Genomic DNA, 14,720 nt, shown 5'->3' on the forward strand with positions numbered 1-14,720 from the left:
TTTTTCCTCCTGCAGTGACCTGAGTGCAGCCATCTGTTCATTGAGGGGGGGGGGGGGAGAAGGGAGCTGAGAGAAAGAGAGAGAGGGGTATCACACCTGATTCCCCCTCCACACCCACACACTGCTCATAAACCCAGCAACAAACTAGGGGAAAGGGTGCCGAGACAGGACATAAGAGTTAAGCATTTGATTTTATTACAAATGCAAAGATGTCAACCTCCGGGAGCTTTCAGACCAGTCCTAGATTTCTGACAACCTCATCATGAAGCATTTTGGGACCTGCAGCACTGATCTCAAGGGTAGTATCATCAGGAACTATAAATATTGCACTGTTTTGGGATGTGAGTTCGAAACCAATACTGGAACTGGGTCTTGCAAGTTCTATTTTTTGTACAATAAATCCTTTTCAGTGTTTAATAGACAAAAGACAGCCATTGTATATTTTTCTGAAAAATACACTTCCCCTTGCTCCCTCCCCCCCCCCCCCAACCCATCAGTATTTCTTACCCTTGTCGCCCCCTCTTCTCTCTGGGGGGTCACATTTCTTGCTGCTCAGCACCGTAATTCTTTCTTTTGCAGAGACCAGCCCCTTCCCTCCTTCTTTTGGTCAATACTTCAGGGTTTTGCTTTGGGTGCAGAGATTATTCTTTGCATTTAGGTCCTGGAACGGCTTTTTCGGACGCAAACGGTGGAAATTGAGCTGAATAACGGGAGGGGGGACTCGATGCAGCCCCCCCACCCAAGTCTTCTGATTTATTCCTTTCCTCCCCGCTGCCACTTCTACATTTAAGCTCAGTCCCTATTGCTGCTCTTTTTTTATGATTAAGATTCTTTATTTCAAACTCCCTCCATCCGCTGCCTGACCTCTCACCCTTCAACCTTGAACTGAACTCTGACCCGCGGACGGACAAGCCCCCCGACTTCCCCTTGACAACCAGGCTGGACCAGCCTTAGCAACCAGAGGGCGCGAGAGCAGGAGGGGGGGGGGGCGCGTTCGCCCTGTGCTTAACATTGTTGGCCTGCTTTTCCCACACATTGGGACACTTTTCAATACCCAAAGAGGGTCTATTAAACCCCCTTTTCATTACCCACTGCGGTTGCAGCATTTTGGACTACTTTAGTTCCATCTGGGCCGGTTTTTTTTCATTTGTTCTGCCACGCCTCATTCTGATCCTCCAATAGCCTCGCAGCGTATATTTCACGCCTCATTCTGACGCTCCAATAGCCTCGCAGTGTATATTCCACGCCTCATTCTGACGCTCCAATAGCCTCGCAGTGTATATTCCACGCCTCATTCTGGTGCTCCAATAGCCTCGCAGCGTATATTTCACGCCTCATTCTGATGCTCCAATAGGCTCGCAGCGTATATTTCACGCCTCATTCTGATGCTCCAATAGGCTCGCAGCGTATATTTCACGCCTCATTCTTATGCTCCAATAGGCTCGCAGCGTATATTCCACGCCTCATTCTGGTGCTCCAATAGCCTCGCAGCGTATATTCCACGCCTCATTCGGATGCTCCAATAGCCTCGCAGCGTATATTCCACGCCTCATTCTGATCCTCCAATAGCCTCGCAGTGTATATTCCACGCCTCATTCTGGTGCTCCAAATCCAATAGTTTCTCTCACTAGCTTAAATTTCAAGAGACTCATAAGTGCGCGAATAGCTTCTCTCTCATTGCATTCCACTCCTCATTCTGGTCTCACCACTTATTTGTTTCTTTTTTTAGTTCAAATATTTTTATTGAATTTCTGAAAACATATTCAGAGGTGTGGCCTAGTGGTTAGGGTGGTGGACTTTGGTCCTGAGGAACTGAGTTAGATTCCCACTTCAGGCACAGGCAGCTCCTTGTCACTCTGGGCAAGTCACTTAACCCTCCATTGACCTTGAGCCTGCCATGAGTGGGAAAGGGCAGGGTACAAATTAAACAAACAATAAACTTTCCCATACAGGATATGGCAATTATTTATTTCTGAGCAGGATGCTTTTACAAAGCAATGCAAAGCTTTTGGTCCTCAGGCAGGGGGTAGTGATAACTTTATCAGGGAGAGGGGTAATGGCCTTACATTTGGGGGGGTTCATGCCTGGGAAAGGAACCCCTACTGCTCTCCCAGTGTGTCCGTAAGTTAGATATTAAAGTAGTGTCCTGGAGCACTCCCTTATTTATTTTGTCCGTACATTAGTTCAGCTCACAAATGAAATCTTTGGAATTTGGACTAAAGTGAATGGATTTAAGCAATTTTACAACTCCCTTTTAAATTTTAGGGGCGTAGCCACACACCCTATTTTGGGTGGGCATGAGAACCTTGCACCCTCCCCCCCCCCCCCCCAAGCATCTCTCCTCCCTAGGTTATCGCAGAGTGGGGGAGGCATCTCAACTTTGAGCGCAGCTGCAGGACCCCAGAAGCTCTGATAGGGCTAGTATTACCAGTGAGTCTGCCAGACAGATCCCACTTGAGCTTCTAGGTATTAGTGTGCTTGCTGCCCGTTGGTTCTACCGTTGCAGCCTTTGTCATTCCCAGTCCTATTATCCTTTCATATTTCTATGCCAAACATTTTGGCAGCCTCAGCACTCAGTTTTGGATCATGCGAGCTGTGGATGTTTAAATACATGTCCGTTTGTAGGTACTGCAGAGAACCTGAGAGCAGAGTCAGGGAGAGATTGCTTCTTGGGAACATTAAATTGGGAGAACATTGGCTGAGGCTGGTTCCTTGCCCACTGCTGGACTGTCAGTCAGTAACTCCATCCCTTAGTCAGGAATGGCAAGATACAGTATTATAAGTACCTCTATGTTTTGTGTCAGGCTGAAAGAACCTGTGTTGTCATTGTGTTAACTCTGCTGTGTGTAAGGCTGGTTAGCTAATATTCTTGGACTGGTACTTGTGAAGGAATTCCTCTCCCTTTATACAAGTGCAAAATGGTTTTCTGTATTTCCAGAGAACAAGGATTAGTGGTGGTTGGTAAACTGAAGGTTATCAGATTGTGCTGATGTGTAGCTGTGATGTGGTGTTTGTGTCAATCCTTTTCTTAATTTTGGAAATGTTGTGCCTCTCTAAGCTGATGTGGAGCTGGGTCACTGGGGAAACATTACAGTATTTTAAAAAGTGTGGAGGGGAGATGCATGAACTGAGGCTAGGACAATTTTGCTTTTTCCCCACTTGTTCTGATAACAGATTTATATCTTTAAATAGTTGCAATTTAAACGGCATTTTAAGTGTCACATCAGATTTGTATTGAATCTTTGCATTTAACTTTCTGCTTTCTTTTAGACTCTGTATTGACTGCAGAGAACACCCCCAAGGAAAACTCAGTGTGATAAAGAATCCAAGAATTTAGCTGATCAATTATACTGTCTTTATTTCAGTCTGATACAAAATTACCATCCTTAGAACTATAAAGGGCTAATTCAGAGTTTAGTGAAGAAGAAAACAGTTATTTACACATGCAGAACCCAGTTCTTGGCGGGATCTCTCTATAATAATGTATTTTCCTCCTTCCATCAACATCCACAGTAGCTTCTTACCTTTGCAGTCCAATACAAGTTTCAACAATATCAAACAGTTAAGATGTATTTATAGATTACTATCAGGCTTATTTTCGGGAGATGGGCGTCTTTCTCCCAGGGTCGCCCAAATCGGCATAATTGAAAGCCGATTTTGGGCGTCCTCAACTGCTTTCTGTCGCGGGGACGACCAAAGTGCACGGAGGCGTGTTGGAAGTGTAGCGAAGGCAGGACTGGGGCGTGCCTAACACATGGGCGTCCTCGACCGATAATGGAAAAAAGAAGGGCGTCCCTGACAAACACGTGGGCAACTTTACTTGGTCCATTTTTTCTTATGACCAAGCCTCATAAAGGTGCCCGAACTGACCAGATGGCCACCGGAGGGAATGGGGGATGACCTCCCCTTACTCCCCCAGTGGTCACTAACCCCCTCCCACCCTAAAAAAATATATAAAATATTTTTCCAGCCTCTATGCCAGCCTCAAATGTCATACCCAGCTCCATGACAGCAGTATGCAGGTCCCTGGAGCAGTTTTTAGTGGGTACAGTGCACTTCAGGCAGGACCACCCCCCCTACCTGTTACACTTGTGGTGGTAAATGTGAGCCCGCCGAAACCCAGTGTACCCACATGTAGGTGCCCCCCTTCAACCCTAAGGGCTATGGTAGCGGTGTACAGTTGTGGGGAGTGGGTTTGGGGGGCACAGCACACAAGGGAGCTATGCACATGGGAGCTGTTTCTGAAGTCCACTGTAGTGCCCCCTAGGGTGTCCGGTTGGTATCCTGGCATGTGACGGGGCCAGTGCACTACAAATGCTGGCTCCTCCCATGACCAAATGGCTTGGTCATTTCTGAGATGGGCGTCCTCGGTTTCCATTATTGCCGAAAACCGGGGACGACCATCTCTAAGGTCGACCTAAATGTTGAGATTTGGGCGTCCCCGACTGTATTATCAAAAAGAAAGATGGACGGCCATCTTGTTTTGATAATACGGGTTTCCCGCCCCTTCGCGGGGACGTCCTGCGAGGACATCCTCAGGAAAACTTGGGCACCCCGTTTGATTATGCCCCTCTTTATGATATATGGTGCGGTAAAGATGCATCAGAAGGTTATATACAGTCTCTTGCCCTGAAGGGTTTTACAGTATGTTTGGGTGCAGGGAGATTTTAAGTGATTTAGAGGCGTATGTGCTTTGAAAATGAGCCTCACAGTTAGTAACAGGAGTGGAACTGGAAGCCACTGAGTGGCTCAATGCTGAATGCTTGGAGTGGAGGAGTAGCCTAGTGGTTAGTGCAATGGACTTTGATCCTGGGGAGCTGAGTTCAATTCCCACTGCAGCTCCTTGTGACTCTGGGCAAGTCACTTAACCCTCCATTGCCCCTGGTACAAAATAAGTACCTGAATATATGTAAATCACTTTGAATGTAGTTGCAAAAACCTCAGAAAGGCAGTATATCAAGTCCCATTTCCCCCTTATGCAGTTAGGGATAGTGGTAGCAGTGGGATTTGAAGCCATATCTTCAAGTTTCATAGTTCTGAGTGACTCCAGCTGAATATCACATGGTGGGATTCAGAGTTGGGTCTGCAGGTGTCATGTTTTTTTTTTTGAGTGCTACACAGTGGAGTTGGTGGCAAGAGTGGAACTGAAAGCTGAATCTTCAAGTTTTCCAGCCCTGAGACTCCAGGCAGATGGTCATAATGAGAGTTGATGGTAGGGGTGGGATTAGATTAATATATGCTGCAGATAGGAAGTGACACATGACCTCTCTCTTAACCCCCCCTTTCCTAGGACAGATGGTAGGATAGACCCTTCTTCCTCAAACAACGGTGCTGTTCATGTTGTCATCTGTGAAAGACCTCGTCTTGCTCCTAGAAGGAGCGGTAGACTGTGTGACCTCCTCACTGAAGGCGCTTTCAAAGATACCACGCAGGGACTTGTGGATTTTCTCTTTGAAGTCCCGCCCTGTGAAGACGTAGAGCAGTGGGTTCACACAACTGTTGGCAATTGCCAGAGCCTGGGACATGTGATCGAGCCAATGCACCATCGGAGAGTTTACATAGAGCACCAGAATGCCTAATACATGATAAGGAATCCAGCAGAAGAAAAATGCAGCCACAACGCTAAAGACCACTCGCACCGTCTTGCCATGAGATTTGGCAAACTTGGCACCCCTCACCTTCCATACGATACTGATGTAGCAGGCCAAAATGATGGAAAATGGAACCAAGAAGCCAAAAATTGCACGAGTGAAGGTGATAATCTTGAGGGTGAGATTTTCAGTAAAAGAATAATCATTGTACCAATCATACAATTCAGTTTTTGGAAGGAAACTCTGAAGGTCATCTAGTTGGCCGTGACCAGGCATATCATCAGGTAGATTTGAGACTGTGAATTCCTCATGAGGTTCAACGGTTGAAAGTCCAGAGTTTATGGTGCTCCTATCCATTGGGGAATAGGCTGAAGCATCCTTATGGTCTTCATTTGGACGGCTGAATATCAAAGTCATATGATCCAAGGAACTGTAGTCTACAGTTGGTCCATAGTCATAATCCAGGTTCTTGCTATAGTAATTATACTCACAAGTGGTCTTACCATGGCTTTCTGTGGTTTCCCGGTACAGAAAGACTGGCACACACATCAGGAAAGCCAAGCACCATACTCCAAGGCACAGTGCTGATGCCAGAGCCACTTTTCGGTGATTCTGGGACCAGACTGGCTTAATTACCAGCAGACAGCGGTCAGCACTAATGACCACTAGCTGGAAGACACTGGCAAACATGTTGAGCATCACAGCAGAGGGGATGAGCTTGCAGAGGACAGCTCCATAGGGCCAGTTCCCTTTGAGAACCAAGTTGGCGATGGAGAAGGGCAAGGACAGGCAACAGAGGAAGTCAGCCAGTGCCAGGTTGAGGAACCACACAGTGTTGACGGTACGTCTCATCTTGAAGCCTGCCACCCAGATCACTAAGGCATTGCCTGGGAGTCCCAGAAGGCACGTGAGAGCGTAGATCGCTATGGTGACCGCATATTCTGGTGGGAGTGGGTCCACATCACCCAGGAAGTCCGTGCTATGGTTCCCCTGGGTGGTGAGCATTCTTCTGAGTGTGCTGTAATGTAAGACTGGAGATTAATGATGCATTATGGGTAAAGTCTCAAAAGGTCACCAAAATGTAGGCGCTGGGATGATGCGAGCTAAAGTAAATTATGCAATAACAGTATGAGATAGCGTTTGGCTGTTTTTCAGTCTTTTATGTAATGATGCGAGCTAAGCCTGACTTCTAACAGCAATTCTGTGTGCAACTAGGGTTAAGTCCGCATTTACATGCCTGACTTTAGACGTCAGCACTTACATTAGCTCAATGACTGGCGTCAGTTGCTTGTGCTTATCTGCAGACAATTAGACCCATAAAGATAGTATTGTATAACCTTCTCCCTAACTGCTTGACCCTTCCAGGTCCAGGCCCTCCTTGAACTTGCTTCACTCTGGAATTTGAGGTCACAAGTTATAGACTAGCGACTGAGGAAGTTATGTGCGTAACTGGTGCCAATAGTTGGCCATTAATTATAATTAACAGCCAATTACTGAATTTCACATGCGTAACTGACCTTATTCTACACTATTTCTAAATCTGAGCACACAAATTTAAAGAATTAGGCAGTTTGTGCCTTGTTAATACTAATTAGCAAAGAATAGATTCCCCCAATATTCAGCCACCAACGTTCGACCCGGATATTCAATGCCGACCAGCACTGTATATCTCGGTTTTTTCAACGTCGGCTAGCGCAAGACTGGTTAAGTCAATATTCAGACATAACCAGCCGAGGCTTAGTGGGCAAAGATAAGCCTGCTTTTCATGCATCCTTATTTGCCTGCTATCTGGACTTAACCGGTCATGGCCCTGGAATGCCCCCAACATTGTTGGCTTTTTTCAGTGCTAACCGGGCATTTTCAGCAGCGATAAGCGGTTAAGTTCCACAAAAAAAAATGACCGGTTATCAACCGAGACAAGAGTTAACCGGTCGGCAGCCATTCGTGGTTGGTTAACTTGCTTTCAATATCAGCTGGATAGTGACTTTCATTACAGCAAGATCCCAAAGAAGGAAGCTGCAGCCACCGCTGCTACAGGAGACTCGGAAACTCGTCTGACTAGACTACATTAAACATTCTCAGGCAGAAGGTAAAGAACAGTGTCGTCATTACTCAAAAACAGAGCTATGGGACAAGGGGATAAAGTGGCTTCTCTAAGTCACATACCTAGAATGAGTGGCAGAGCTGGGGATTAGAACTCTCACTCCAGAGATCACACTCGCAACACAGAATCAATATGGCAGGGCAGGATTTGAACTTGGATTAAAGAGCTTAGACTGATCAATAATTCTGCAGGTTAACAAGAGTCCCTCATCTGAATTTTGGTGGTAAGTTCACAGGACACCCTGGTCCTCAGCTGCACCTGCTCACCCTAGGACCTGACAGAAAAATGTTGTAAGTAGCCCCCTCTGATGCTGAGAAGCGAGAATCACAGTAATGGAAAGACGTCCCACTACAGACACATTGGGCGCTGTTGTCTTTCTCGCCTCCTCTCTCTTTTGTTATTCCAGGTACCAGTTCCATGCTAGTTTAATGACTGCCCAGACTTCCCTTCACAGGCACAAACCCACCCCTATCACAAGCAAAAGGAGCTGGAAAAAGTCAAGGGTGATGCCCCTGCTTTTCACTCTATGCCATCCCCATGGCCCTCCCTCTCCTGCCACACACAACTATTTTTCCCTTCCTCATGTTTCATTCCAAAAGTCAAATTCAACTCCATCAGCATTTTTTACTGGTTAATTATAGAGAAGGCTCAGCAGTCTAAGAGGGAAGCACCGGACCTTGTCATGTGCTATATTTCATGCTTTCAGTGCACACAAGCTGCTGTGCTGACAGACTCCATCTGTCTGTCTATCCAGAAGCACAGTCATTTTCCTCAGAGTGAATGATAAACCATGATCCTGGAATGTACCCTACTGAACATGAGCGCGCCCTAGTGGGAGGTGAATTACTCCAGGGCAAGTTTGAAAATTGCTGAAAACTCCTCCATATGCAAAAGGTTTTCAATTTCTTCCTGGCTAGTAGCATTTAGGACACATCTAAGAAGTGGAGGAGTAACCTAATGGTTAGTGTGGTGCCCTGAGAATCAGGAGAATGATTCCCAGTGCAGCTCCTTGTGACTCTGGGCAAGTCACTTATACCTACTACTTAACATTTCTAGAGCGCTACTACTACTACTACTACTACTACTTAACATTTCTAGAGCGCTACTAGGGTTACGCAGCGCTGTACAATTTAACAAAGAGAGACAGTCCCTGCTCAAAGAGCTTACAATCTAATAGACAAGTGAACGGTCGGTCCGATAGGGGCAGTCAAATTGGGGCATTCTGGATTCACTGAACGGTAAGGGTTAGGTGCCGAACGCAGCATTGAAGAGGTGGGCTTTAAGCAAAGACTTGAAGACGGGCAGGGAGGGGGCTTGGCGTAAGGGTTCAGGAAGGTTGTTCCAAGCATAGGGTGAGGCGAGGCAGAATGAGCGGAGCCTGGAGTTGGCGGTGGTGGAGAAGGGTACTGAGAGGAGGGATTTATCCTGTGAACGGAGGTTACGGGCGGGAACGTAAGGGGAGATGAGGGTAGAGAGGTAGTGAGGGGCAGCAGACTGAGTGCATTTGTAGGTAAGAAGGAGAAGCTTGAATTGAATGTGGTATCTGATCGGAAGCCAGTGAAGTGACCTGAGGAGAGGGGTGATATGAGTATATACTAGGGTTACGCAGCGCTGTACAATTTAACAAAGAAGGACAGACCCTGCTCAAAAGAGCTTACAATCTAAAGGACGAAATGTCAAGTTGGGGCAGTCTAGATTTCCTGCGTAGAGGTATAGTGGGTAGGTGCCGAAGGCGACATTGAAGAGGTGGGCTTTGAGCAAGGATTTGAAGATGGGCAGGTACAAAATAAGTACCTGTATATACTGTGTAAACCACTTTGATTGTAAACACAGAAAGGTGGTATATCAAATTCCATCCCCTTTTCCTTTATCTATGTATAAATAAAATGTATACTGTACATGCATGTCTACATGTATGCATATATAAGTACATACACGTATGTACTGAGATGTAAGTATGTGTATAGACAGACATACAAATACATAAAACATTATTCCTGAGAATAACATCAAATTTCTGTCTTTCACATTATATGATTGTTAGTTCTAAGAGCAGAATAAGTAAAATGATCAGATTCACTTCCTAACACATATATTTCTTAATCCAGAATAAAGACTTCATAGGATCAAGGAAAGGTTGAGTTGACAGAGATCTCAGGAGGTCACCTCCAGTAAGAGAAAACAATGAAGGGGATATGAAGAGATTATCTAGAGTCAGAGATTGGTGGGGCTGAGAGGGACCTCAGGAAGTCACCTCCAGTAAGAGAACGATGAAGCTGGGAGAGATCTCAGGAGATCACCTGATGTCAGAGAGAGAGATGAGTCTGGAAACGACCTCAGGAGGCTATCTAGAGTCAGGGGACCTCAAGCAGATCATCTGAAGTCAGAGAATGATTTCAGATGATCATCTAGAAAACAAGATTCATCTCACAGAAGATTATATGCTGTCCAAAAAAGAGCTACCAAATAAATATTGTATCTCCCTTGGGATCTGAGCCAGAGGGAGGTGATTTTCTCAGATCTAATTCTCCACACCATCCTCTCCCCTTACGCACATCTCTAGCCCACACGGAACACAAGAGGAGGGGAAGATGCAATCAGATGTCATGTACTACACAGCTTACATGGAATGGTTAATTGTAGGGGACACACAATATGATGAATCCTCACTTACCGAGGGGCTCCACCGCAGGAAGCAGGGATGAATGTGATGGTGGCAACAGCAGTACAGAAAGTTAGGGGTTCCTCTGAAAAACAGCAGCTTAGCTTCACCACAGAATATTTTTAGGAAGTTGGTTTACCCATACCCAAAACATGCAACCTCTACCCAGTCACTTACTTTGCTGACTTTTTAATGTTGTGAACACACAGTGTCATAGCCACAGGAAGTGTTGCTGAGTTGACTCGTATCTGGGTAGTCCAGCTTCTGTCCTTCGGATTGCACAGACTTCAGTTCCCCAGATGGCTGGACTCTGATGTTATCACCAGAGCCAGTATTTGTCAGGGTTATTCATCATGGAGGTAGACTGGCACTGGCTCAGCCTGTCCTAGGTGCTGCACGGTCGTTTCTGCTTCTACTGTTAAATGTAATTTTTAATTTCCATATTTATATTCTGCCTTTTCAACCACAATGGAAGGACAGGCAAAAATGCAAAAGAATCGTAAAACCATCAAAATAAAATTACCATAAAATTATACAAAAAATAAAAATAAACTACTACTACTACTTGACATTTCTAAAACGCTACTAGGGTTATGCAGCGCTGTACAATTTAACATAGAAGGACAGTCCCTGCTCAAGGAGCTTACAATCTAAAGGACAAATGTACAGTCAGTCAAATAGGGGCAGTCAAATTGGGGCAAACCTTTTTTAAACCCAGAAACACTAACGCTGTTAATACAACCTCCAGCAAAGAGTTTCAGAGCTTAACTATTTGCTGAGTAAAAAAAAAAAAAAAAAAGTCCTTTTATTTGTTTCAAAAGTATTTCCATGTAACTTCCTTGAGCGTCCCCTAGTTCTTTGTACTTTTGGAACGAGTAAAAAATCGATTCACTTCTACACATTCTACACCACTCAGGCCTAAATATCTTTCATTTCAAGCTAGGTATGATTTCTGCTGCTTTCACTCTAGCATTTTCCCCTATTTTATAAAGACACTGAGGGGTTCATTTTCAAAGTACTTAGACTTACAAAGAGCCATAGGTTACTAATGGCCCTCTTGACTAGAGTGCACTAGCATTTTTAGTGCGTGCACAAACTAAAATAGTTAAAAAAAAAATAGTTTAGTGTATGTCAAACTACCATACAATAATCTAACCCCAAACAAAAAACCTCCCCCACACCAATCCCTTTCTAAATCAAACAATAACAACCCCCCCCCCCCCAACATTTCTAAATCAAACAACAACCCCCCCCAACATTCCTCTTTAAAAATCAAACAAATCCCTTCCCACCCCAGCTTGAACAGTCAGTTACACACCTTCTCAAACAACCAAGCCTGTAATTCTCTTCAGAACCAACAATGATCCTGCATCTTCCTTAACTCCAGCGGCAAAGCGTTCCATAAGAAAAGCACCACCTCAGAAAACAAACGATCCCTAAACTCATTTTCAGAGGGGACAGCCAACTGCTTAGACTCCTTACATTGAAGGCTATGTTCAGATGAACCTTTAATAATTGCTCATCCAGATGACCAGCATCTCCCCCTGCAAAAAAGGTCAATGCACCAGACACATTGGTTTAGATCCTGAAGGTAATAACTTCAGTAATAGGCAGACCATCTAGAACTATGTAACAGTGATTTTGATAAACCTACAAAACAACAGAATGTAAAAATACTTCCAGACTTTTCACATGTTACAAGGACTCTTGAAGAGGATCATTGATGTGTTTGATTTTGGATATTTAATTAAAGTTTTGGATAACAAGCACAAGTGTAGGGAGTATATTTATATGAGAGATGAACAGTTGATCTGTACTTAGATCAGTGGCTGCCCCTTGTGTGGTTACGAGTTTACTGCATGCGCTTTTTAAGAGAGATTGTTGTTTTGTTTTTCATTCTTTATAGAAGGTTTTTTTCTTTTTTATTAAGTACTATTGATCGCCGTGGGATTTTCCTTTGCACTCTTGTAATATTTTCCTTCCAGAGTTTTTTGAATGTTTTTTTCCTCTTTTTTTTAAGGCAAAAAAACATGCCTGTCATCCGAGTAAATATAAATTTTAAAACCCCAGGAATGCTACAAGAATCCTAAAGGGGCCAAAAACACATTGAAGAAGATCAGCATTAGAGGGAATACCAGTTCACCTTAGAACACATTCCATTCTGGACCTCCTGCTGCAAGATCTTGCCATGTCTGAGTTAGTGGAACCCATGTTTCAGACATCTTGCTGAGGCTTTCTTTAGGGTGTGCTGTCAGGACTGCAGTTTGTCTGTTTATAGTGGAGGTGGGCTTTTTCCTCTTGAAGGCGGGAGAACACCTCCTGCAGCTTCCACTTAAGGCACGATTCAAACCTGTTTTCCACTCTCCTTTCAGTCCTAGTACTTCTTATCATTTCTATAGCGCTACTAGACGTACGCAGCACTGTACACTTGAACAAGAAGAGACAGTCCCTGCTCCACAGAGCTTACAATCTAATTAGGACAGACAAACAGGACAAACAAGAGATAAGAGAATATTAAAGTGAGGATGATAAAATAAGGGTGCTGAACAAGTGAATAAGGGTTAGGAGTTAAAAGCAGCATCAAAAAGGTGGGCTTTTAGCTTAGATTTGAAGACGGTCAGAGATGGAGCTTGACGTACCGGCTCAGGAAGTCTATTCCAGGCATATGGTGCAGCAAGATAAAAGGAACGGAGTCTGGTTAGCAGTGGAGGAGAAGGGTGCAGATAAGAGAGATTTACCCAGTGAACAGAGTTCCCGGGGAGGAATGTAGGGAGAGATGAGAGTGGAGAGGTTCTGAGGAGCTGCAGAGTGAATGCACTTATAGGTCAATAAGAGGAGTTTGAACTGTATGCGGAAACGGATAGGAAGCCAGTGAAGTGAATTGAGGAGAGGGCTAATATGAGCATAGCGACACTGGCAGAATATAAGTCGTGCAGCAGAATTTTGAACAGATTGAAGAGGAGAGAGATGGCTAAGTGGGAGACCTGTGAGAAGCAAGTTGCAATAGTATAGTCCTCAACTCAGTCTCCTCTTATTCTCCGCTAAAGGCATAAAGAGGCGCATCTGTACGAATCTGGCAAATCCAGTTGTGAATTCAGACTTATATTGAGGTTTCTAGTCTGTAAAATTTGGAGGCACAGGGCAAAGTTATGTATTATGTAATCTTAGTGCTGAAACGTAAGCGCCATTTGCACACTCACTATAGAAATCACTAGCACTTAGTCCGTGAACGTTACTCACTCTCAGGGGATTTTGTAGAATGTGAACATGCAGGGCAAATAGCGCACATCTGTGAGAGGGTGTTCACAGGGGAAGGCGCATGGGTGGGGCACGGGCAGGTCCCAAATTAACACACATAACTTCAATATACAATACGATAAGTTATGCGCTAAAACTCAGCAGCTCCGACATTCAGCTGGCAGTGATCACCATTTTGCTGACTGCCTCCCGCGTTAAACCTGGGCACCAGCATTATGGGTTACCACATAAAGATAAGACTAGTTTCTTATTGCTTTTGGTGGGCCAATGTTTACATGATTTTTAAATATGAAAAAATAATTGCAGAGCATAATAACCTCATGCATATATTTATCCAGACATTGGATCAGGTTGTACAATTTTGCAAATCACAAGATCAAGTAAACCAACGTAACTCGAAATTCATCAGTAAAAAACGTTCCACTTATTTGTATTGGTACTACTGATTAATGTTATTGCAATGTAGGAAAGTATTGCTGTATCCTGTATGCAAAAGTTTACTGTTTGCTTATTTTTTTTTTAGTTCAAATATTTTTATTGAATTTCTAAAAACATTTTCAAACAAAAATAAACAAACTTTCACATACAGGATACAGCAGTAGTTTCATACATTGCAATAAGGTTATTACACTCTGCAATTATTTTTTCATACTTAAAAATCAAGCAAACATTGGCCCACCAAAAGCAATAAGAAACTAGTTTATTTTTGTTTGAATAGGTTTTCAGAAACTCAATACAAATATTTGAACTAAAAAGACTGACTTTCATGTGGTCCTTTATGCAGTTAACCTGGCCAGGTAAGGGCCCCCTTTTACTAAACAGTGAACAGTCATATCCGGCACTAGAAAAATGATATTTGGCCACAGTAAACCGCTTAGCTATATTTGCGGTGGCTGAATATTTGCGCTAAACCTGCAGACACTGCTTAATACTGATGCAAAGGTGATGGGTCAGACCTATGAAATATGTTTTTTGTTTCCTATAGAAGGTTGTCCAGTCCTGGTTTTGAACTGACATTGCAAAGCATTGTGGGATTTGTAGTTCCTGATCCTGCCCCGTTGAGCAAAATCAGTACTGAAAGTGCCAATAACAACTTAGCATCTCT

General features: G+C 44.1%; 1 protein-coding gene across 2 annotated transcripts; it reads right to left on the reverse strand.

Moving 5' to 3' along the window:
- Window positions 1-4,967: 4,967 nt before the first annotated feature.
- C3AR1 (complement C3a receptor 1) lies at window positions 4,968-10,461 on the reverse strand. 2 transcript variants are annotated; one of them, XM_030187677.1, is made up of 2 exons: window positions 10,370-10,461; window positions 4,968-6,609 (listed from the first exon to the last, which is right to left on the reverse strand). In XM_030187677.1, the coding sequence occupies exon 2, from the start codon at window positions 6,594-6,596 to the stop codon at window positions 5,319-5,321; it is 1,278 nt and encodes a 425-aa protein (XP_030043537.1). In that variant the 5' UTR covers window positions 6,597-6,609; window positions 10,370-10,461; the 3' UTR covers window positions 4,968-5,318. The 2 variants fall into 2 exon arrangements, with proteins under 2 accessions (XP_030043537.1, XP_030043538.1); XM_030187678.1 differs by lacking the exon at window positions 10,370-10,461 and adding an exon at window positions 7,758-7,814.
- Window positions 10,462-14,720: the final 4,259 nt, after the last annotated feature.

Source organism: Microcaecilia unicolor, chromosome 14 (assembly GCF_901765095.1).
Source record: "Microcaecilia unicolor chromosome 14, aMicUni1.1, whole genome shotgun sequence".
NCBI lineage: Eukaryota > Metazoa > Chordata > Amphibia > Gymnophiona > Siphonopidae > Microcaecilia > Microcaecilia unicolor.

Excerpts from the sequence above, each read along its gene's own strand:
- C3AR1 (XM_030187677.1), bottom strand. The coding sequence starts at position 6,596 with ATGCTCACCACCCAGGGGAACCATAGCACGGACTTCCTGGGTGATGTG.